This window comes from Corvus hawaiiensis, chromosome 13 (assembly GCF_020740725.1).
Source record: "Corvus hawaiiensis isolate bCorHaw1 chromosome 13, bCorHaw1.pri.cur, whole genome shotgun sequence".
NCBI lineage: Eukaryota > Metazoa > Chordata > Aves > Passeriformes > Corvidae > Corvus > Corvus hawaiiensis.
This window is the reverse complement of record NC_063225.1, coordinates 9,245,638-9,270,881: the sequence shown is the minus strand read 5'-3', so window position 1 is coordinate 9,270,881 and position 25,244 is coordinate 9,245,638. Positions and strand designations below refer to the sequence as shown.

The following is a 25,244-nucleotide window of genomic DNA, read 5'->3' as shown; positions in this document are numbered from 1 at the left end:
TGCTGACAGGCAATGGAGTTCCTAATGAGTTGGGTCTCCAGGCCACAGCAGTGTACCTGGCTACTCCGAGTGCAAAGATGAGTTTATTTCTTTGCAAACATACTGTTATTTCCATGTGTTTTAGACCTCTATGACTTTGATACTTGTATCTATTATTGCGAATATAATTGAGTGACCGTACTATGGGGGTATGAAGGCTGCCCTGGGTCACCTCCTGAATTCTACTTTTAATTTTGGCAGCTGTGTATTGGTTTTAGCCCCTATACCTCAGTTTTATGGTTTGTGTAATGAACAGCAGGCAGCTGCTTAAGTTTTCCAAAAGCCTCTTTCAGATTGACAGTGGTCACTGAAGAATGCTATAAAAATGTCATTTTTGTACTTATTTTTCCTCGTAACCATTCTGCTTCATGCCACCCGCGTTAAAGCAAACAGGCGTCAGGTTTATGGTTTGTCATCCTGTACCTTTTAAATAAATAATTTGGGATTTGTGTCGGAGTTTTGTGAGTTCAGATGCAGCGGGGGCTGGCCCTCGCCCAAGGCCCTGCCTTGATGGCGGGGGCTGAGGGCATTCCTTGAGCCTGCAGCCGGCCTCGCCAGCCTCCCCTCGCTTCCCCGGGCACGGCCCCCGCTGCTCCCCGCCCTTCGCCGTCCTCCAGCGTCCTCCGGCCCCTGAGCCGCCATCCCGGGCCCGGCCCGCCCTCAGGGCTGCCCGCGCCGCCCCGCAGGAAGTGATGGCGGCCGAGGGAGGAGGAAGAGCCGCCGCGGGTAAGAGGGAGGAGGCGGCTCGGGGTGGCCACGGGTGGCCGAAACGCCGCAAAACACTCGGAGCTTTGGAGGGAACCTGTTCCCGGTCGTCTGCGGCCGTGCCCCGGCGAGCCCGGGCCCCTCAGGGCCGCGCTCCCGGCAGTGCCTGAGGGAGGCGGGCAGCCCGACTCCTGCGCACAGGCTCAGCCAGAGCAGGTGCTGCAGGGTTTATTTTCCCATTTCCCAGCGTACCGGTCACTTTTCCAGGTGTTCGGCTAGTCCAAGCCCGCCCAGAGACAGCCGGCCTGGTGATTCCTGTCCGCTGTGGTTCGGCAGGTGATGCTGGGGAGAGGCTGATCTCCAAACCCCTGTCTGCAGTGTGTGTTTGGGGTCTCAGCACAAGCGGATGAGTCAAGACTTCAGTAGATCTCAAGTACTCAGCTATTAAAGAGCATTGGAAACACTGCATAAAAATACCCATTTTCAAAGGCACCATCGGCAGTTACCCAAACTGAGCAAAAACCACGGTTTAACAAAAGCAGCAGGGTTTAACAGGGACAAAAGGAGCAGTAAACACGTTGGTTCTTGTCCACACCAAAATAACTAGTTGGACTATTTTCATGTTGAGATGATATATAAAAGGCTTTATAACTGCAGAGTATTGTACAAAGTATGTTATACGAGTATATTATTATATACATAAAGTATATAGTACCCTTCCTTTAAAAAGTATTCAGTAAACCTTTTCTTTGCTGTTGACAAGGTGACTGTAGAACAAGAAGCACATGGAAATACAGGATGAACTTCTTTGTGAAACAGCTCATCTCCGCTCATCTCCTTTCAGCAGGAGTTGATTTGCTGTTGTTTCTGGCAGTGGGTGAAGAGGTGCTCTGCCCAGCAGAACTCAGCCCTTCAGTACCTGGTGGACTGCTTTGAAATGAACAAACATTGTGTCAGTTCCCAAATGGCCAAGCTCCCAGTGCTTGGTAAAGGACATGATTTTAGCATAGGTGGGACTTCTGCACATGCTCCACCATGGATTTCCATGGGAGTCTGGCATGTGCAGTGTTCTGGGTTTGTGTTTAACTAGGAGGAGTTCCAAGAATCTCTGTTCACTCACTTGTTTGGATAAGGACCCATTGCATCACCTCAGTTAGCTTTTGCACTGCTTTCCCTCCTGCTCTGTTTTTATACTCTTCTTTCTTAATTTGTCACGCTAGCAGGTAAATGGAGAGAAAGTGAATTTATCTTCTGAAACACATTTTAAGTTGCTGCCATTTATCTAAAGCACCTACTTCATCCCCTTCAGTAAAATAATGATGATGTTCATTAGTTCCTCTGGCTGCTCATGGCTAAATGCACTGCAGTCAGATTGCTCTATTTTTCCCCTCCTATCAACCACTTACGGAAGTCAAACATTTGTAATAATGCTATTTTTTCTTTTTTTTTGAAGACTCTCAATTCTACTGATGTTCTTAAATATCTCTAGATGACTAGAACTTGGGTTTTCGTGTCCAAGGAGCATTGTGGTGTTGGGCAGTTCAACTGATGCCTACGTTTTTCCCTGACTTTTTCATCACCCTCAGATTGAATGTTCAGAATAGTTGTTCTTCCATCCCCTTCCTCTTTTGGGACAGCTGATGATGTTTTTAGGTATTGTCTGAGTTTTGGCGTAGTTATTTAGTTGGAGAGATCTATGTTTAAAATAATTATGGGGCAGTTGGCAATAAGCAAGCTGAGTATGCAGTACACTTTAAGAGCACATAGAGTCAGCCATTAGCTCTTGTGCAAATGCTGCTTTCCAGTTCATGTTGTGCTGTAATTGAGATGCTATAACTCAGTCTTGAGGGCTGTTCCTATAACTGTTTCTCACAGGGAAAGATTGTTTACACGTCAGGTTTCTAAACCTCTTTACAGGTCCTAGGCAAACCTTGCTGTTGAGAAGCAGGCCAGCTGTTGACCTAGAACTTGTGGTTCTTGTTTTAACTTCAGCCTTCTTGCAAATTCATTTTGATTATAGAACACCTTGAAAGTCAGATTTGTCTGTGTTAACCACCTAACAGAAACAGTGAGCAACCATGTATATACAGCTCTGGAGCCTGAGAAATAGTTACTGGATGAGAAACCTGTATATCTAGTTTGGCAATTGCATTAATGAAGCCTTAAATTTCCATCTGTCTCTCTAGGAAGATGGAAATCTCCCTGCCCTCCATGAAATCTGTGTTAATCAGTTTATAGGAAGGAGGTAAACAGCCTGGAAGGTGGAACCACAAAATTCAGGTAGAGTATAGGCACTATCAGGAATGTGGCCTCTGCATCTAGAAAAGCTTCTCAGAGCTCTTAAGATGAGGGTGATTAACAACCAAACTCCTACACTGGAACTAAAATATCATATAGAACAGGTAGAATTTTACTCAGACTGTGTATATATGCAAGGGGTAAGGGCTGTCATAGCATTGCCACAGCTAAGGCAAGTTGTTGAAACCTTGCTTTCTTTAACCTAAATATGTAGTTACAGTCTAGAAAGAAAAGAAATAAGGAAACAAAATGCTAAATAACTCCCTCAAAGGAAAACTACAGCCCAAACCCCAGCAAACAAACCAGAGTCCCTTAACATAGTAGCATTTCAGTGAACACACTCCTTCCCTTGAGGGAAAGTTTGGGACAACAAACAGCACAGGAGAAAGTCTAGCCAGTTTCAGTTTGCAAGTAGGAGGTGTGCAGGCATTATGGCTGAGAGTGTGTTATAGGAACCTACGTGATGAGGCTGGTATGTATTTGCCACATTGTGTAAAGGTCGCATACTGAGAGACTTCCAAACGCCTCGCCTGGCAATTCCCAGCTCTGGCATGTTGTCTTTGCAAAATGATTGGCAGACCCCCAAGTCGCACATATCTGAAGGAAACTGTGTCCTGCTCAGTTACCCAGAGGTCTGGGGATGCTTAAAAACGTTGTGTTTGTAACCTTTGAAACTGCTGTCTGGTGGCTGGGCTTTATAGTATTACTGACAACAGATGGTAAATGGCTCCGCTGATGTAATTCTTGCTGGTGTTTCATTCCTGTGAAGTTGCACAGTTTCAAAATCTCAGAAAGTGCCTCCATATTTTTCCTGCATAATGATTTCAAGCCAAACTAAATAAAAACATTTTCTATTATTCAGATTCCCATGGTGTCATGTGACATTGTGGTAACTGCCTTGCAGCAGTTTCAGATAAGTGCACGTTTGGTAGCAATTTTAAGGCCTGTGTCCTTTAAGTAATGCTTATTAGTACGTAACAGATGTCGTTTAGAAACATTATGCCTTTTAATAGGCTCTGCTTTTAGCCTACGTGTTCCCATTCCAGGCAGACTGTGGATCAGGCAGGCTTGGAGGTATGCTGTCATTTATGCAAAGCCTAAGTCAATTTTCTGCTCTGAAGTCGAGCCATGTGTTTCTCCTTGTTTCTTCCATTCTGGTCATAGCTGCTTTGCTGTGTTTTTCCCACTAGTCATATCTTTGGCTGATTGTCAAGCAATTGCAATCAAAACCTTTTGCATTTTTAACCACCAGCAGTGGTTTCTTTTGTCCTTACAGAAGAGCCTGTGTAAACTGAATTTGAACACGCTCAGCCTCCCTGTCAAGAGCACAGCAAGCACAGAGTTAGCCCTCTGTTGCCAGCCTGTCTTTTCCTTATCTGGTTTTTCCTCCTCCCAAAAGGAGAAAAAGGGAAAAGCAGAGCCATGCTGGTTTTGGAGCACCTTCAAAGACAAGTAGAATAGCTGACACAATGGCACAGAGAAGCAAGAGAGATGTTTCCATATTTCCTCCACTACTGGCAGCTGTTTATTAAAGCAAGTTCTGAGACTGCCTTGTGATAGCTGGTGCAGGTGACATATTAATTTGCAGCCGTGTAATAAATTTAGCAAAGTGGAAATTACTGGGGGAAAGGATATTTTTTTGTTGTTTCTTTCGTTCCCCCCTCCTCCCAATCCAAATTAATTGCTTTTTTTTGAGATTATTCTGGCTGTGCAAATTGCTCCTTGCAAGTAATTTGGAGAAAGGCTGCTGGGCTTTCTTAGGCAGACATGCTCTCTGCTGGTGGGAGCAGTAGGCCTGTCACATGTAAAGCATTTTCAACTCAAATTATGTGGTATTTGAAGCTGGTATCTCTGAAAATCCAGACAGTTGTCTCAGATTTTCATCACTACTTCTTTTTTTGGGGGAATACTGTCCTTTCTGATAGCAAAGCAGGGCTTTCAGGTACTGCTGGTGTGCCACATGGTGCTGTAGTTCGTATGAGGTGATGTTAAGGGCTGTGTGTGGTGTGACTTTAGGTTTCTCACACTTCCTTTGGATGATGGTAGTAATGGGGAAATGTATTTGATGTGGTACTTAAATCCTAGCCCTGGTGCCAGGTTGTAACAGTGTGTGTTTCAGTAATAAGTTTTAATTACTTAAATACAGCCATTTTCTGAGACTGTCCTGTCAGTCTGTCTGGCTTCTCCCCATGGGATGAATTCACCTCTGTGCTAGACCATTTGTCATACTCAGTTGTCATTTCCTGCCATTTCACTATTCCTTGTTTATCACGATGGGAGTAATTGTTTTCCTCCTTTCCCTTAAGTTACAGGTTGACTTTGGACCAATGCATCCTCCTTTCTACCTTCCATCTTGGTAAAGGATTGAGTTGCCACTGTCTACATTTGCACTTGTGCTTCATAAAAGCTCTGCTACTGTTCACAGACTCTTTCCTGTCATTCTCCTTTCAAATCAGCCTCTTTCCAGTTGTTCTGGAAAACTTGTATATTTTATTGTTTAGGGGATAGACAAATAATTAAGTTGACAAATTTTGATTTTTTTATGCTGCCAAATGCAAGAAAAGACAAGTTTGAAGCCAGAGAAGCTGTGGCTGCCCCATCCCTGGAAGTGTCCAAGGCCAGTTTGGAACAGGGCTTGGAGCAACCTGGGATAGTGGAAGGTGTCCCTGTCCATGGCAGGGAATTGATGATCTTTAAGGTCCCTTCACACCTGAACCATTTTATGATTCCAAAATCCATATCTCTGCCTGAAAAGTCAAAGTTAGACTGTTCCTGGGACACTTCTGCCCATTTCTTGATTGTATGAAAGTATTTATTAAGAACTTGATGCTGATGTTTACAAGTTCAGAGGTATTAGCAGCAATCCCACTGAATTGATAGAATTTCCTTGGAAAACCTGATGTGAATATGAACCTTAAAGCCTTAATTAATGACAATCCTAAATCTCCCTTTTCTCCAGCATTGTATTTTTTCCCTGAATTATTCTGTAAGCTGCCTGTTTCTTTTTACATCTAAGCTCTGTGAAAAACAAAGTTAAATGTGCAGAAGTATGAATTCTGATATGTCATAGCTACAGCTGGTAGCACTTCCATGGTTTAACAGTATGGTGCAGTTTTTGTTTGTAAAGTCTGTTTCTGTGCTGTAATACCTCAGCTTTTTTCAATTACATTAGGTTAAAACTTTTTGCTAGACATGCCAGTCCAGATGTGCATTGTGTGTGTAATAGGACAGGGGTAGCCTGTTTACACAGATGTATTTCAGTTTATTTGTACTATGAGTTGGATGTGGCTTTATATTTGTAAGTATAACACTGCTAAAGATCCATCTGAGGAAAAATAGATAAAGTTGAAACCTATTTGATGGAACTTCCATTATGGGAGTAGTGCAGGTTAAAGTGGAGGAAATATCCCTTCAATATGCACTCACCATTTTGTGACTTCCCTCAATATACACTTGCTTTTTGAGCCTTCAAAACATTTTAATTAATGTGGTTTCAGCTAAGTATTTTTATTTAAAAAAGCTAAATAATTAAATCAATTATTTAATTTCCTTGTCTGTTTTTTTTTTTCCATTTCAAAAATTGTGGGTTACCTTAAGTTTTGGAAAATGAATAACATGTGTATTGTAGACCTGGTAATAGAAGATTCTGAAGGCCTTCAGAGCTCATGGAAGTGTGTGAAAATGGAAGGTGTTTGACATTTTTTAGAGCCTTTTCTCATCTACAGCCAACTAAATATATGCGTATACCTAAAGCTTTTTTCTTCTCTTTTTTGAAATCTCTAGTAAAAATATGTTTGTGGGAACAGCATAGCTAGCAGGATAGCAGCCTGTGTTTGGAATACCTAACATTTGGTCTGCCCTCCATTTGAGTGACAAAATTTGTAGCAATGACATGTATAGCTGAACTCATCTAATTAATCAAACAGGTTTCTTGATTGGGAGTGGTATTAGGATTATTTTTTCCCCTCTGCCTTCAGTTATGGATTCCACAGTTGAAGATTATTTACAGAGAGAAACTTTTATTTAGTTTGTCTCCTGAAGCCCTTTTTGCCATTTGAGTTGTGATGGAATAGTGATATATGAATGGAATTTTGGGATTGAAACATACAAACCTGTTAGTGCCAATGCAACTTTTGCATCCTGAATATTCCAAGAGTTCTTGTTCTGTTAGTAATGAGGGAAAGCAGTGCAGTGGAAGGACACTGTTTTCATGGATGATGTGCAGCACGTGGTGCAGAGCTGCCTTGCAGTGCTGGACAGATACCGCACCATGGCATTTACCCGCTGGCTCCGCTGCCACCACATGTTGTTATGATACTGCAGTTTCACTTACACCAGAATTTGGGTTTTTGACATGTATTTGCTCAATTAAATTCAGGATGTGAGAGTCAGGTTCTGCGTGTACTCCCGGGAGTGTGCCAAAGACCTCTTCCTTCCTTTGAAAGGTTAAACAAATATGGTTGTCTAACGATAACCACATGCCTGGAGTTGTTCAGGCTCATGGGAAGGGAAGGAGAAGAGTTGATGTGAAGCCCTGCTGTTTATCACAGAGCTCCTGCTCCTGTGAGAGGGTGAGGGACAGCACTTCAATCATGTGTGTGTGGTTTAGAAGGGCAAAAAAAATAGTTATTCAATAGACACTGTCCTGGCTGTGCTTCCGTAGTATGACAGTGACAGTCCACGGGAGAACTGAGAACAATTTATGTTATGTGACTTCTCAGTCTTTTTACATCGTGGCTTCAGAGGCACTGATAAGGAAAACATCACACCCTTCTGAAGTGGTAGATAAGATGTACACTTAACTGATAAGAAACCAGTCAGAAGATGCAGTGATTTGTTAGGGGCCACACCTGTGTTAAGAATAAATCATAGGAGTTCTAGTCTCAGTTGCATGGTTTAGTTACAACAACACTTCCTCCTATATATTGACATGATATACTGTCATTTTGTTTTGGTGCATGTTTGTCTCATATTGAAAAGTGGGTTTTGATTTTAAAAGAAAAAAAAGGAAGATACTTCTTGGACAAAACCCTTCAGAATATCATCAGAAACACTTAAAACCTGCTGAAGTTGTTTTTTTTGTGGTTGTGTTTTTTTGTTTTTGTGAAATATATTAACATTAAAATAAAGCCAATAAACAAAGCCAGTGCTGCTATTGCAAGCATTAGAAATGGCAAAACTGAATTAAAAAAAAGAAACTTGAAAATTGGAGATGTTAAGTCCTTTTTATCTCTCTTGTTCCTACAGCACTAGAAATTGGAGGTATTTTTCATATTTTTACATGTAAAATTATGCACAAATTTGCCCAAATGTACAAAATCCAGATACAAATCCTGTGGTGACTGATGGCTCTTCTGTAAACATACAGTTCTTAATGGATGCATGTAGTATCCTTCTCTGTGTTTGTAGAACATGAAAAAGTAGTTGTAGGATAAATGATTAATTCACTTCAGACATAACACTTTTCATGCTTCATCTACAGCGAGGTTGATGTATTTTGCTTTACAATCTGGCTGTATTCTAAATGCCCTTACAAATCTCTGAAACGGGCATTTCAACAAGTCTGACTTTCCTGGGAGGACCAGCAATACCTCAATGCATCTTAATCAAGACAGTGGTGTGTCTAGTCTGAAACAAAACTGCATCACCAACTTTGTTGGCTTAAGGGAACAGTATTCATTAGCTACACGTGAATGTAGGAATAGAAGATTCTTAACAATGAAAGCAAATATCCCCCATCCCTGGAAGTGTTCAAGGCCAGGTTGGACAGGGCTTGGAGCAACGTGGGATAATGGAAGGTGTCCCTGCCCATGGCAGGGGGTTGGAATGAGATGCTCTTTACAGTCACTTTCTACCCAAACCATGCCATGGTTCTAGGAAATAGCTCTTGTTTAGTAAATTGTGTATTGGCTTCATGGTCAAAAATAACTTTTCAATGAAGCTTCAGAATATCTGATTAGATGGAAGTATCTCCTTTACCTTTGGACATTACAACAGTCTGTAGTTTCACTTCTGGAATTTCACATATGACTGTATGCACCATGTGTTTTCTGTTGTATTGAGAATAAATTCTTTTGCCCATGGAAAAATATTTCCTGCTTACTTTACCTGATAGAATGAAATTCTTGCTGAATCTGTAATGATGGGGGTCTGTCTCTAATTCACAAAAATTAATTCTAGTTTAGGGTAGAATACTGTCTCCCATTTTGTGATTGCATTTATCTACCTGATGCAGAACATATGTGTGCTGATGAGATATCTGGATTCCCACATAGTGATCTTTGTGGGTCCTAAGTGAAGTAAAATTTGTGTGACTTTTACCTTTCGAGGAGTATATTTGTCCACTTGATGAAACCCCCATGAAATCCAGTTCTCTCTTCTGGAGGAGACAAGGGGTGCAATAGCAGTGGGAGTAGAAAAATATGAGCTTAGGGGTCTACACTGAAGCAGGGGCCTTGGTTTATTCCTTTTTGTCAGAGTTAGACAATGTTTTAGGCTGAGGTTCTGGAAGGTAGGATCTCCTAAAGATGACTGAGCTGTATGGGCAGTGCCTGCTGGTATTTATAGCTGGTTTTAGCTGTAGCTTTTCACTTTAAAAAAATCAGATTCTTAGTGCAAATTGATGACAGATCACCAGAGTGAGAGGAGATGTACTTGCACATCCTCACTTGAGAATGTGGCCCAGACTGCTCCATGGAAACAAAAGAGAGAAGCAGATGCGCTGCTAGTTTTTGCTTTAAAATCTATTCTGTATGCCTGAAATGGAAATGTGCTCATTGGGTTTCTCATTTATTTGTCTCTGGATAAGTTTTTCCCTGTGGAATTGCAAAGCTTCCATGTCCTTTGCCCTGAATGCCCATGCCCTGCAGAAGACAAAGGCTGGTACCTGTCTGTCCTGCCACTGCTGCTCCACCATCCACCTCGATGGTGCCTTGACCTTGTTTAGCAGCTTTGGCTGTTTAAGATGTCAGCCCCAATGTCAGGAATCCCTCTAGTGCAGGAGGCCTCCCGTTCTAAATTTACTCTCCTGGTTTATGGTCCCTCCTCTGTGGCTACAGCAGGAGGCCCCCTTTTGTGACTCGGGTAACCCTTTGAGCACAGAGCCCCTCACAGGAGCTGCTGGCAGGGTCCTGGCAGACTGGCTGCCACCACGTGCTCTTTTGTTGCTGCTAGGTAAGATCAAATTCAAATAAAATCCTGTAATTCCAATTAGGTCAAAAGTCCTTGGAACTTCATAATTTTGATATCCCAAGATGCTGATTGGGCCTCAGACTGAAGCACTCCTGGGAGAACAGCACTGCTTTTATTTTAAAGCAAAGTTAGGTTATTTTGCATTTGATTTAGCAACCTTTATAATATCCTGTTAGCCAGTGGTAATTAATTGATTTAGTTGAATGCCTAATAACAATAGTTACGGACTTTGAGGGGTTTTTTTCTTGTGTCTGTATACAAAAGAAGTGTAAAAGGGACATATACAGCTGGGCAAATGTTATTTTGTCACTTTGTACTGGGAAAAACTTGGAAATACATCAGTTAACATAAAAAGAAATCCAGACAACTGATTTTTCCCCTGCCTATGGCAGCTGAGCAGTATGAGTGGTATGTGCATGCGTGTGCACATTTTGGGGAGGTGTTCACAAAAGCCAGCCCTAGCACCACTGACTTCTTGAGGCCATTCCAGAGTACCCTAAAGTGACGCTTCTGTTCCATGTTGTTCCTAAAGGAACCTCGCTCTCTCTACCCCCTCGACATTTTTTTTCTTCATGAAAAATTTTTGGATTTTGCTTTTGTTGGAATATGTGCTCTTACCTCACTTGGGCCTTTTCAGTGTATTGCACAGGAAAGACATGTTCACTGGAAATCTATAAGTATTTCTTAGAGGAAGAGAGTAGTTTTGTGCAAAGCTGTATTGATGGAAAGTTGATCAGAAGTTTTCTCTAGTGCCTCATTATCTAATCTGTGACTTTATTTCGTCCTTCAAGTGGGCCTTGTTACCTTAGAGTACAAGCTTATTATGTAGCAGAAAGTTAATTGCTTTGTTCAGTGAGGAGAAAACACGACTGTGCTGTTAAGTTGCATTGGCTGCACTGTGGCAGGACGGAGCCTTGTAAGCAGCACCTCATGAACAGTATTTATTAGCTTAGCAAATATTTTTCTTTGTGCTAAACTCAAGTCTTACATGCTGCTCTTTTGTAAAGGATTAATTTACTAGTAAATTTACTTTTGTGAATTACCAAAGTTTTGAATAATAATCTTTAATTTCTCTCCTGACATAACTTCTTTGCTTCGATGGTGTTTAAGTACTGCCTGGGATTTTATACTGTGACTCGACTTGCCAGTGTTGCAAAGCTCTTTTCTCTCCCATTTTGTCACATACGAACATGCTATGAAACCCATTTACAGAGCAGCTTCTCTTCAGCATTCTGAGTACACAGCTTTGCTGCCAAGCCTCAGGATGGAAGCTGGTTGCCTGCAAAGGGCAGGAAAATAGTGTTTAAAGCATTTTAAGCATTTTAATTTTCTTATCATTTTGCTGAGGAATCAGATACTGATCACTGCTGGAAGCAGAATGGTGGGACCATGGGTGAATAGTCTGACCTGCTAATACAAATCCCATGCTCCTACTTTTATGTGGAAAGGTATCATTTTCAATATGTATATAGGTACCTGTATGATTCATAGTTTGTTAATCTTAGTATAGACAGGTCTTGCACTGGTCCTTTTAAGACTCTTCATTGACTCAGCCATTTACTTTACTATCAGTGCAGTTATTTCACGTTTAACTTACCACGGGAGCTGCCATGTGAGACCAAACCATGATTAAAAATGTAGGATTCAGAGCTAAGATACCAGCTACAGCTGTGTGGTAGAAGATTTGGTCCTTAGTTAGGGGCTTACAAGAGTTGCAGGTGTAGCTTGATTGAAAGCCCCTTAAATTGAAGCTATTGAGTTCCTGTGATAGAAGAGTTGTAGGATATTGTTTGGGCTGTTAACACATTTCCTGTTGTGTTCTTGGGCTGGTGCTGAGCCACCAGAGAGTCTGGTTTGTTATATCAGGAGGAGGTTATTGCTTCTTGAGGAACACCAAGTTGAACTTTGCATTTAGGTAACAAGCATCAGATATATGTAATTTTTGTTTGCATGCAGTTAACAAATACCCTCCAGCACTGAGTTGCCTTGATTCAAAGTTAAGTTGCATAAAAGATGATGTTACTATTTTAGAAAGTCTTTTGTAGGTAAATTTTTTATATTATTTCATTGTTGTGAAAATGCCCATCTGATGTTACTCAAAAAAGAGAAGGAAAAAGTTAATGACAAACAACAGATCGTAGACTGACCCAAAAAGGGGCTGTCTTCCAAGAAAGAATGGAAGCTTTGGAATTCTTTCCTTGTTATGTTTCTGGACAGTGCTAAACTCAGGCTGTATTTTGAAGAATTTTTTTTTTCTCTTCCAGCCGTAAAGCAATTTACTTACACCTAGAGAAATTTGAGACTGTGCTTGTTGAATTCAAAGGAGACAAGTGTGATTTGGTGCTGTCATGGTTCTGCTTTGTAAAATTGCATGTCAAGAGGTAAATAACATATAGATAAATAGCATACAGATAGGTTTTTATGAGCCTTACTATTTTAGGCTAGGATTATACAGAAGGCTCTAATGAGATCATTAAGGCCCAGCCACGCTAAGCAGCTGCTGGGAAAACTGAGGTTTTAAGACTTATGTTTCTTAGTTAATTTAAAAAGTAAAAGTATCTTGTGTTTTATTTTAATCACAGGGCAGCTTTACTTGGTTGATACAGTAGCAGGAGATCCAGAGGCTCTGCAAGCAGATGCTGAAACATACTATGAAAAACTCGTGAAGAAATCATTGTCCACTCCTGATGTTTTTTCCATCCCGGGAGGAGGAGAGGTAGTAGGCTGATGTTTCTCGTGCTGCAAGTTAGATATTTGCAAATTAATTGATTGGTTGTGCTCATGGTCTGTTAATAGGGGTAAACTGGTGTGGCTGGATTGCAGATCTCTTAAAATAATCCTGCATTATTTCAAATAGTTTGCGTGCTGTAAATGAGAGATAAACTTAAATCCCAAATCTAAAACCCTCTGAGTGTGGAAGAGGGTTTGAAGCACTTTGATGAACTTTGTGTCTTGACCTGCCTCCGTACAGGACTGAATCAAAAGTGAATTTTATAGATTTATGCTATGGTGCTGCTCTGTACTCTGCTTCTACTGTGCAGTTTACACAGGCATTGTGACAACAGTCTATCTTTTGTTTCCATTCTTTCCAATACTTATATTGGTAATTTTGAGTGTGGATTTCTCCCAAAGGAATTCTGTTCCTAAGACACCTGGGTGGAATAGAGATGGCTGAACAGGCCTATTAAAATTTTTTACTTCAGTCAACCTATGAAACCTTTAATTCTTAGCACTTTGTAGATCATAAAAGGTGTGCTGAGGTACCTGTTATTGTACTATCAAAGCAGAAATTGGATTAGTTAAAATGAATGTTTAGAATACGGTAGCCTTTCTGCAATTTAGGAAAATAATGTGCAGTAGTTTCTAGAAAAATGCTCTTCCAGGTGGATTCAACTTCGGCTTTGAGCCGGGAATGTAACTGGGTTTAAATACTCTTTTAATGCCCTCTAGTGGAGCCTGTAGGGTTAAATACAAACAGACTGAACATGCAGAGATCCCCCAGTTTAGGCCTTCTGTGTCCTTACCTTTCATGCCTGGTTGTACTTTCAGAGGTTCATTTGCTGTTCCAGTAGAAGGGACGAGAGGTTAAAATCCCAGGTAGTGCTGAGTGTATTCCTGCAATAGCCACTCACACTGAGATCAGTTAAAGGTGGACTTCTGGCTTTTGATTCACAACTGTCTTGATTTTGTGGCTTGTCACCAGCCCTTAAATATATCACATGACTGATTTGAGTCTCATAGCAACACATTTCTCTTTGCCTTCATTTAATTCAGGTCTAATCTAATCTGCAGTCATCCAGCCAGTCAAGGGCATAAGTAATGGTAGTGTTCTTGCTGTATTGCCTTTTTCCTTATGCTCTATAATAAATAGCTCAAAGAATGGTGATGTTTTGTAATTAAAAATAATTTAAATGTAATAAAGCAAAACTCCTATTCCCAGTGAACATCCCAGCTAACAATCTCTGTTACATACCTATAACCTGAAGGACAGGGGTTAGGTGTTTGGATAATGGCTGCATTACCAAGCATTCTTTCCCCTTCTGCATCTGAATTAAAGCAGGTTTCAAGTGGCAGGACAGGCAACAGTGAATAATTATTTCACAGGAGTTAAGTGGCTGTCAGCCCACTTGCTGGGGTCACAGAACTTCTTTTTGGTATGGCTTGGTCAAGCACCCAGCACACAAATAGCAAGGATTACTGCGAGTCAGGATGGAAGCCTGTTGGCAGTGGCCACGCACAAAGCTATGCTTGGCTCGTGCTGCTCTTGTTAACACCTGTGAAAGTGCACATTACCTTATCAAACAAAATAACAATCATGGCACTATTGGAAGTAGTCCTGGCTTTTTCATTATGGAAATGCTCCCAGGTGCCATTATGACATCGATGCTGTTATGTTTGAAGCATGCAAATAACGACTGAATCCCCAGAACAGACTGAGATTTAGGCAAGCTCATGAATACAGATTTCAAGCAGTTTTCAAGGTTTTCTTTCCTGGAGTCCAGTGTTTCCATAGATGCTTCCAGGATTCTGGCAGTCATCAACTAGTGAACGCTGGTTCACTGGTTTCAGCTTAGAGTTGTTATCCTGAACAATCCATATTCATATTTCTTCCATGTACCAAGAAATATTAAATGTAACACGTGACTGATTTGAGTTTCTTAGCAAACTGACAAATGGGTGCAATTAGAGAGAGAGGCACACCCACACATACACAATGGACCAGATTTTGGAAAGTACAGTACATACTGTGCTAAGTCATGCACGCTCTTTGCCTGTACCTAAACTTACATGACAGCATTTGCAATATTCATATGGAAATCGTCATTTCCATGCATATAGAGCTGTTTGAGCACAGTAATTTTGTGTTTGTGTGTCATATCATTTAGAAGTTTAGTCTAAGAGCAAAAGCTTGAGAGCTGCATTTTGATTTTAGCTTTGCCTTCAACTCAACCACCTTGTGCCAATTATCTACCCTTGCTATGCCTCAAAGATAAACTGCCCAGGCACTGCCCTAATGCTTTGATACTCCCTGTACCCTGAGGCTTAATTCATTGTTTGCAAAACACCACAAGTCCTCAGCTGGAGGATGCTGTAAGAAGTGCAAGTTGTATTTGTTTTCATTTGATGTGTCTGGTCTTTCATAACACCATTTGTCTGCGTGTGACAGTGTTCAAAGCCAGGTTATGTACTCACCAGGGCAAGTCAGCCTTAAGGTCTTCACTAGCTTCAGTAGCTTGATTTCTTTTAAATTAACTTTCCTTATGGCTAATATTAGAATATTATGTATATTTTGGTGCCTTGAAGTTAAGGATTGAGAGGGTGTTGTGCTAAGCTTGTACCATGCATGTCAGTAAAGCATGTCAATAAAACATGTCATAAGTGCATCTGATACATGAAGTACTTCTTGTGAGCTCTGCAGTACAAAGAGCTACAGGGCTTGTTTGTTTTTTAGGTTAAACTTGAAGATTCCTGTGTGTGTTTTGTCCCTCTCTACCGAAATAATCCTGCTTGCAAACTGTTGCTGTTAACTGATCCAAAGGATAAGGAGACAGGTTAGAATTGGTCAAAATATTTTGAAATTTGAGTAGTTGTAATTTCTTAACCTTTAAGATGGCCTGCTTGTTTATGTATTTAAATATTCTGGGTTTTGTTTTGGATATGAAGTGGTTTCAGTTTATCTATTAAGGATTTGTGTCAGTGGGCTGCTGATTAGATGGAAGAATTGACAATCAGGGCTTTTAAATTCTATGCATAAATTTTCTGCTGGTAGCTGAAAAATCACCTTGGGTAAATCTGTTATTCTTTCTGGCTTTATTCGACAGGATAATATTTTTTCTAATTCAGAATGATGTAAAATTTAACACATTATAGTTTGGATAGAATCCTGAAATCCTTAAAAAATAAAATACAGGTATGAAATTGTATTGCTTCTTACTGATTCTTATTCATATTCTTTTTTTACTTTATGACTTTTTTTTCAGCCCTAGGTTTAATTGCCTTTTATTTCCAGTACTGGTGTGTGAGGGTTATCTGCTGGTGTGTAGATTAAATGAGGAGTCTTGGTGTTGTGAAGCAATGGGCTGTAGAATTTTTGGAGTATCTACAATGAGGACATGAACTTTTGCATTGACTCACTGTGTCACTTAGGAAATACAGAACACATGAAACCTCTAAAGCTTCCAGCTTCCAAATGTGGCAGCAAACTGATGACATCTGTCATTAAGAGTGTACTTTTTAAAAAGGATAAGCTATAAATTATGCCTGAAAGGCTTTAATAGTCAGTATTCTTAATAGTACAGCAAAGGCAAAGCAAAATTCTTGGTTCAGTTCTGAAGTGTGTCAGGTAATGATCTTGCACTCCTAGAACAGGTTCTGTTAGTGTAAGTGTTCATTGTTCAGTCCTACCCTGTAACCAGGAAATTTCTTCAGAAGAACAAAAAGCAGATTAAAATCACCTGTGGTTAGAGGTGAACTCTGCAGTTTTCCAGCTCCTTCTACGTCGGATTTCAGTTGGACCTTTGCTAATGGGCTGTGATTCACAGTAGAAGGTAGGAGACCTTTCCAAGTTCCAAGGGTAGTCAAAAGACTTTCTGGTCCCTCTAAAACTATTGATGTAGAATTACTTTCCTGACACTAATTTATATATTCCATTAATGTTTTTCCAAAGAGAGGTAGTCACTGGTGTGATAAAGGAGAGAAGCATCTACACCAGATCCTCTTAGTGCAGTTGTGCTCACCTCCTGACTCATGTTCAAAGGAACGGAGCTGAAAACAGCATTGAGTTAGCTTAGGTTGCACAAGAGGAATTTGGATCTGTAACTACAAAGCAGAAATAAAGAATTATTAAATAGATGCAGGTGAAAGTGCATTTAGCACAGCTCTTCAGTTAAATGATCTCACAGTATTAGGAACAAGAAGTATTAATGAGATATGTGCACACAAGAAAAAATGATTTCTCACAAGAACAAGTCAAACAAGTCCAATTGGAGCCTTAATTACATGATAGCTATCTTCATTAAAAACAAACCTAGCAGAATAAACACCTTATTATATTATAAACAGCAGCCTGACTGACTGCTGTGACCCCCCCCCTTGCAAAATTTCAGCTTAAGTTACCAGTCCAGAGTCAGAGGAACAGAGAAATCAGGAAGTCTGGTTATTTAAATAAGGCCTACATCACCTGGCCTTTGATACTTCCTTCCAAAAGTATGATTTAAAGGATTTTACTGGAAGTTCTTTGTTTCTGTATTTTATATACTATAAACATGTGACCAGTCTTCCTGCACACATCAGATTTGACTGATGCGACTTTTTTTCTTTAGATGAGTTTTAATAAATTTTCGTTAGTTCTTTAAAGCCTGCTGGGGTGTGTGTGCATACCTATACATATGGATGTATACATTTGAAGTATTTTGTCCTAAAATTTTTCCCACAGCTCAGCAGATTTGGATTTGAGTCTTAGGGTGGCAGACTCTGCTAATGTGGCAACTCCACCTGTAGGTTTGCTCACCTACATGACCTTTTGTTCTGACCAATGAACAGATCAAATTGATTCAAAACCCAATTCCTTCAGAGACAGGCAATATATTTTAACTTAGTCTTTGTTACTTTAAGAACATTTTACGGGCAGAAAATGAAAACATTTAACAAGTTACATAACTTTCTTTTCCTCACTTGAGTTTTACACTTTTCTTGTGAAACAAGTTTCATCCAGATGGACGAGGGAAACAATCTTGCTGTAGTTGATCTCTTCTTTTTCCCTACCTGTCCACTGCATTTTAGTTTTTTTCCCCAGCCGGGGAGCTCTTAGAAGCAAATTTCCTGCTTGTCCCCACATACAGTGCTTCAGTTTGATGGCATTTAACTATTGAAAATTGGTTTAAAGAGGGGTGGATTCCACCACTGAGATTTATTTCTGATCATCGTGATAAGATGGGTTGTCGAGAAGCAATGTGTACCTTGTAGTTTGAAATGATCTGCATATTTCAAAGAGAAAATGGGTATGGCAGCTTTTCTGTAGGACTTGGTCTTGGTTGGAAGCATTTTTAATTTATTTTTGATGGGCTAAGTGTTGTGTTCTGTTAGTATATCTGTACAGATATTTTTATGAGAATGTAAATTGCATTGTAAGGGCTTACGGAGCATAACATGGGTGATTAACGTCTTTATAACACTAAATAAACATACCTTATTGTGGCATTTTCTCTATGCTGCATATAATAATTCACAATAACTGTGAGATGCCTTGGAACATTTATCACAAGACATTTGCAACAAATCACTGAGTGAAGCTTTGACTTATAGAAGAAAATTGTAACTGGTTGCAGGAAAGATCTACCTAGGTACTTGAATGGCTGCCATTCTAGCAGGAATCTGCCTGCCTCCCAAGCCTTAATGTATATTTTTTTTGGATAAAATTCCTAGAAAAGACTGAGAAATGCTCTTATTCCATTTTAAAGATGGGGAACTTGGGGACCCAGCTAGTCAGGGTATGTCAGTGCTGCAGAATGCAGTTCAGTGTGGGATTTCTGAGCTTGCTCCAGTATCAGAGTATTTCCATAGTGGAAGTCTTGCAAAAGCAACCTCTTTAAGCATGTCATCAATCTGAAATAGTGACAGAATTAAAGATGACTTTACAGAATATACCCCTTCTTTATCTTAGATATGCATTAAACAAACTCTAATTACATCTCATATGTAACATCACCTTTATTTGGTTTGTGACTGAGGGATGTGTTTCTGCAATTTAGATAAGGCAGGGGAAAAAGAGGGGCCAAGCTTGGATGTTGCTTTATTTTTTCTTCTTTGCTTTGTGTGTAGAGTCCTGATGTGCACATTTCATTTAAATAGTTGCACACCAGTGTGGGAACATTTGGCCAGCATAGCCTAGGAAGTAAAAATATAATCTAGGCCTGAGTTGGGAAGGGATCCATGTTTGCCCAGCAAAAGTAGACATTTCATAATCACAATTGCATTACGCTTGGTGCCTAATTCATCTCAGTCCTGGATTCCAAACACCTGTGTGCTGTGGAATCCTGTGCTCCACTGCCTGTCAGCTTCTTGCAACACTCTGTTTGTCTGACTGCAGGTGATGAAAGTACTGAGGTTTAGCAAGCTGGTGCTTACAGGGCAAACCACCCACTTGAGCATGTATAAACCTCATTAACTGTGACCTGAAATGCATTTCACCTGGTCTTGCAACTACAAGATCAAGCACATCAAGTCTTGCAGTTGCAAGGTCATTGTAGTCACACACATTGTGATTCACAGGGTTCCGTGATGTGTGTTGGCAATAACTCCATCTCTTATGATCAGGTCAACTTAACTGAATGTCTTGGAAAGAACAGCAAGACTGGGAAGGGAGAGAGAAGGAACATGTGGTCTCACAAATCATGTTTGCATTTGAAATAGTGTTCCTCAAAGTTGATTATAGAATGAAAATGAGAATATGGGGAAGCATGGACGGATTTAACTGCGGACCAGATGTTGACTTGAAAAATGATAACAAAAAGCAAAGTACATATGTTTGTGTGAAATCTGGAGAAATGTTTTTCCTTCAAGGAAGGCATCCATATAGATAAGGTTGCTCAAATAATGCGATGTGACAGTTGCTATGTCAACTAGTGTTCCCTTCCACACATTTAAATTATTGAATAGCACAGTAAATGTTCTATAAAAGCAACTCCTTCCAACATGGTTATGCATCTTCCTATTTTCCTCAAAGCTTTTAAAAACTTTTCTGGCCTTTACTATGTGTCTTGTATGTCTGAACTGTGTGCCAAACCTCACTGCAGCTCTTATTAAAGTCAGCATTTGGCCCACTATGTCCCCTTTGTGTGACTCAGCTCCCTTTGTAGCTGCATGTTTCATGGATGTGTAATGGAGCAGTGGCTGCTGCATTTGAAAGCAGAGGGAAGGGTTTGAGGGAACAGATTGAATCCATCACAGAAAGAGTATGAAACTCCCATGCAAGTAAGTGCATAATATTTAATGAATTGAGTCTGGTGCTATAAACAGGCATCTGCCCTTGCGTGCAATACTTCTTCCTTGTTAACCCAGCACTCAAAGTGTAATGCTGCCTGGCACATGCTTTAATAATTTATTGGGAATATAAGTTAGCTAAGCGGAATCTCCAGCCTTAAAGCCAGCAGGAGTGATAGAGTCTGAAGCAAAAAGGGAAATTAGCCTGTGTGCATCAGTGACATTTGTATAACCTGAGGCTAAAACAGGTAAATGATCAATCCTGTCCTTAAAGTAATTTTGTTTCCTCGTGTGTGAATTTGTTTCTAACACAGAGATGGTTTTGAACTTTCTTACATTTGTCTCTAGCTGGGTAGTTTAGAGCCAGTTGTTGTAGCACTCTCTTAGGACTCAAAACATGTGAACTCTGTGCTGTTCTTTGCAACATTCTTCCTGTATTATATTTTGTTTTATCTTTCTATATAAAAATAGACGTGGTAGCTGCCCTATTTGAAAATATTAAAGATACTGGTGTTCTTGAGCAATCCTGAAGTCGTGGCCATGTACTTTAGGTTAATGTCACCACTGTACAGACACTAAAAGTTCTTTTGGCTGAAATATTTGCTGTTTGATGTGTTTGTGGTCATAAATGATCAGATTTCTGTGTTTATTCCAAAACCTCATCTAAACCCTTAAAATTTATTCTCTATCCTTTGAAATGACCCCATGTCAAAACTTTTCTTTCTGAACAAGGCTTGGAAGTAATTTCAGTGTCACTGTTGCTGCTTCAAGTCTTTTCCTTGTAAATCTATTGGCAGGCAATGAATTCTGGAGATGAACATGTAGGAGTAGGGTTTAAATACTTGTTCCTGCATATGTGAAAAATTGAGGAAGATAGGAAGAAGTGGGGTGCAAGTTTTGCATCACACCTACATGAGGACTTGACTTACGTGGGTTGCTGATACACTTTGCCCTGAAGCAGAAGTGTATCTTATTATGTGTGTCTATGTCTGTCTTTTGTTGATAGAAACTTCTCTGTGTGCATTTGAACCTTGGAGAATATCTGTCCATCCTGAGATTTAGGAGTTTGTACTCTAAAGGTACCCATAGATAGAAATTCAATCACAGAGAGAGCTGAAAAGCTGTTTGATAACGCAGATAGGAGAATTTTTGTGTTTGACTTGCATGAGTGCAAATATGTGCACTCAAATATATGCAAATATGTGTGTGGGGGCAGGGGATAGCTTGAAAGAAACTTGAAAACTGTAATCTTTATCCAGGTAGCTCTTCTGTCCCAAATGCCACTCACACCTACTCTGCTACTGAACTTACTATTACGCAGGAAGTGCTTTATTCATATGGAATACAGCCTGTCACACCAAAGTCACATCAATTCCTGAGAAAAATTACCTTCACTTGATGCCTCGTGCAGTACTGAAAATTGGATATCAAGGGACGTGGAGGTGAAATTGGAATACAACTGTTGTTCTGCTGTGAGACAGCAGAACAGACTGGAGTCAGCTGGAGGGAGAAGTAGATCTGAGGCTGCCTGTGGAAAAAATTCAGAACCTACTTTCTATTTGAGGGTAACGTGTTCTCCTGTTTTTGTTTTTGCAGTTTTGGCAGTTTATTTGAGCCAGCGTTGGTGGCCTGTGGAAGATGTTGTGAAGACAGCTGATCCTTCTAGAGATGGGCTCATTTTGGTGAGGATGCTATTTTGAACAGTTGCCTTTACCCTGGATCTTCCCAGCCAGAGCAATGATATGTAATTGTGTCTGGTCTCCTGCAGCTCCTGCTCTGTAACCTGTGGGCCCAAGTGCTTCATGTCTCCATTACACAGTGACATCCACATTAGCCCTCTCTAAACAATTTTGTGCATGCAGTTTATGATTCATCTGTGGGATTTATTTTCTTTTGGTTTTTAGTTTACCCTCACTGCCTACTAAAGGAATAATCATAAATTCAATTACTACATTAGCAATAATTTCTCGCATTAACTGTCTGGTGGGAGGTGTTACTAGCCTTTGGAGCAATGTCTTATCTAGCTAGTTATGATTTTTTTTTCCCTTGGATAATGTTTATATTGTGTTCATTTTATGAAATGGTTGCTATTTAGTGGTTTCTATATCGGTAATTCTTTTTCCAAATAAATTATTTTGGTAAGATAGAACTACTTTTTCATAACTTGGAAGATTTGGGTAGCCTGGAGTCTGTTTGCAGCTAAGAAGTCAGATGCCTGCTGCATGTGAGCTTTCTGCTGCCATGAGGTTATTAAATCAGTTTTATTTCCTACCAAATCCTCTGTATCTTTGGTCCTTAATGATTCCATTTCTTTATCATCTTTTCCTGTCACACATAGAGTTTAATTATTTGCAGAATGAAGTAGGCTTTTTATGGGTAACTGAACTGGAGGGATTTTGAGATACCAATCCTTGCAAGATAGAACTTGGAGCAGGAACACAGGCCTTCAGGCTTTCAAGCATCTCTGTATCAACAGAGAATGAGAATAATGTCTGAAAATAGAATTCTTGTCCCCTCTAGCTCATTGCTAGAAGGTAAATTGCCATTATTTGTGGAAACTAATTTATTTTTCGGCATTCATGTGATGCTTATTGGCACCAGTTTTTACCTTGGTGGCCAGTATGATCTTGTTCCTTTATATTCCTCCATCTCCCTCTCCTGTCTGTTGTCTCCTAAGAATCCCAGCACAGACTAATTGTTTGTTACACTTAGATTATAGCTGGTTGGGACAGACTATTTTCTGGCTTGTATAGTGTCTATCTCAGTAAGGTCCTGGCCCACTAAATTCTTTGATGCTGTGGCAACACAGGTAATAGGGGAGAGGTGACCAGGCCCACACAGTGAATTCTATCTTCATTTCACTTTTGAGTAGGATTAGATTGCCTTGATCCTGGTTCCAAATCTGTGCCTAGTTCACTGTGACTGCAATCAAGATCCTTGTGCTGTTTTAGAATTCCTCTCTGTGACAACAGGAGATATGTCAAGCTTTATAAATAGTTAATAAATTATTCTGTGCCTGCTGGATACAGGGTGAAACACTAGGAGAAACTGTTTTTGTTATTCTAGCTGAACCAATTCAGGAGGTATTTTCCCCAAATTAAGTGTACATGTTTCATGACCTCCTCCTTCCTTTTGATTTTGAAACCATTTATGAAAATACTATTCTCGGGTCATTTTTCTTTGGTCTGTTTTTGTTTGTTCTCTAAGGTCCAGACAGTTGGAGAAAGGATTGTCCTCTTTGTTCTGAACTGCATTATTTTTGGAATGCTGGAAGGGAGTTCAGCTAATGATGCATTCTTTCTACCTCACTCTGCCACCGAGTGTGCCAAGATACTCTGGAGAAACGGCGAGGCTGCTGCCTTTTACTCGATCAAGATGAAAGGTAAGGTCATTTTAGAGACACATTTCCACTGGTTCCTAATAGCTAGAAATGTAATCCTTTTGTTTATCTTTCAGTATAAATAATCCTGGCTCTCATTTACATTTTTATATGAAATCTCCCTCAGAATTAATCTGGGGAACAAACCTTCCCAGAATTTGGAAGCCATCCATGTTACTTTCATTTAAACATGATAGTTCCAAACCCTATTCTGATGTGAGGTACTGGCTTACTCCAATAAAATGTGCTTTAATGCCGCCAAGGAGGAGGTTGTATATCTAGGAAAAAAGAATGTAGGGCCTATCCACAGGATGGAGGCCAGCATCCTGGAAAGACTGATACCTGAAAAAGGAGTGCAGTTCCCAGTGGAAAGACATATTGGGAGTTGGTGGTGGCAAGAAGAGGAAGGATCCTTGGATGTGTAAGGAGCAGTGGCTGTTTTGTGTAGAGGAAGGTGTGTGCACTAGATCAGTCCTGGAATGCTTTGTGCAGTTGTGGTACTCCCAGTTTAAAAGATGATGTTTAATTGATTTTATAATTAATTGATTAACTAGCATAGAAAAGAAACAAAATGTATTTTAATTCTTTAGGGGTACTTGATTAGCTTTAGTAAAGGTCTTTCATTAAACACAGAGATTGTATTAAGGCAAATAATTGCTGTTAACCAGTCTGGAGTGGAAGAGCTTAACTGGAATAACTCCAGGTGTGCGGTTGAGCCTGTGTCCCATGCAGGAGCTGGTTACCAGTCTGTGTTTAAGATACCAGCAGCTTAAACATAGAGAAGGTGAAATCTTTGAAAGTAAAATATTCTTCAGGTCAGCACTCAATAGCCATCCATCCAAACTGGGAGAATAAGAAACAGCTTGAGAGATGGGTTGTTTTGGATTCTAGAGGACAGTCTGAAGGTGCCTTCTCTGCTGCAGTACCAAAGGTCAGCAACAATGAGGTGTTCTCCTCCTTGGGATGGAAAAATCCTAATACACACAGAGGTGTAGCTTGTACAGCAGCGTGTTGGTGCTGCTGCGCCATTAGTGATGAATCAGGACTCAGCCTATGATCAAGGAGCTTTGTCTGTATCTCTGATTATGCTGATGAACTGGTTTGTAATGGCAAACGCATAGTACATTTTCCTTTAAGTCCATAAATATTCCTGAGCAAAGCTTTTGGAAAGAAACACTTGTAGGGGCTGTAATGATTCATGCTTCAGTAAAATAAATGTGCACAGTAGTCTGTCATGGGTGGAGTATTAGCCAAGTTGAAACTGTTTCTGAGTAAGTTGAGAGTCACAGTTTGGTTTTAAACCAGGTCCACATAAAACAGAAATCCTTCAAGTCCAGCTTTGTCAGCATTTGCCTCTTCTTGCCAGTGTTTTTTTTTCTCTGGGCAGCTATATTTGTTAGTTTTTGGCCTGTGTCACAAATTACTGTAGGCTTTTGCCAAAGCCTTTTCGGGAAGCTCGAAACGGATTGTTTTTGCTGCTTTTTTGCTATTTGATGTACGCATTTAGAAAATAATTCCTCTTTCTGAAGTTCTGTGATTTCAATTTCATACCAGCCATGCTGTGGCTGATCCTATTCTCTCTACTTTTTAGAAGAGCCCTGGATTTATTAGGCCCAAAACAGACTAAGATAAATATCTTCACTTAGAAGTT

At 40.2% G+C, this 25,244-nt stretch overlaps 2 protein-coding genes across 6 annotated transcripts in view; one reads left to right on the top strand and one right to left on the bottom strand.

Annotated features, from left to right (window-relative positions):
• The window catches only part of PGPEP1L (pyroglutamyl-peptidase I like), a 28,548-nt gene extending 14,621 nt beyond the window's left edge, over positions 1-13,927 (bottom strand). For 3 of the 4 annotated variants that reach the window (XM_048317241.1, XM_048317242.1, XM_048317243.1), the window contains exon 1: positions 997-1,808. The gene's annotated coding sequence lies outside the window, so the exon portion shown is untranslated. Of the gene's footprint in view, positions 1-996; positions 1,809-13,757 lie in introns of those variants that run through there. The other variant, XM_048317240.1, reaches the window with a different exon arrangement.
• Positions 673-25,244, top strand: part of LOC125332430 (protein FAM169B-like) — a 36,373-nt gene continuing 11,801 nt past the window's right edge. Inside the window, exons 1-5 of one of the 2 annotated variants that reach the window (XM_048317239.1) lie at positions 673-765; positions 12,816-12,949; positions 15,686-15,785; positions 21,811-21,896; positions 23,422-23,596. In XM_048317239.1, the coding sequence (XP_048173196.1) occupies positions 732-765; positions 12,816-12,949; positions 15,686-15,785; positions 21,811-21,896; positions 23,422-23,596 (529 nt within the window). In that variant the 5' untranslated portion in view covers positions 673-731. Of the gene's footprint in view, positions 766-12,445; positions 12,615-12,815; positions 12,950-15,685; positions 15,786-21,810; positions 21,897-23,421; positions 23,597-25,244 lie in introns of those variants that run through there. The other variant, XM_048317238.1, reaches the window with a different exon arrangement.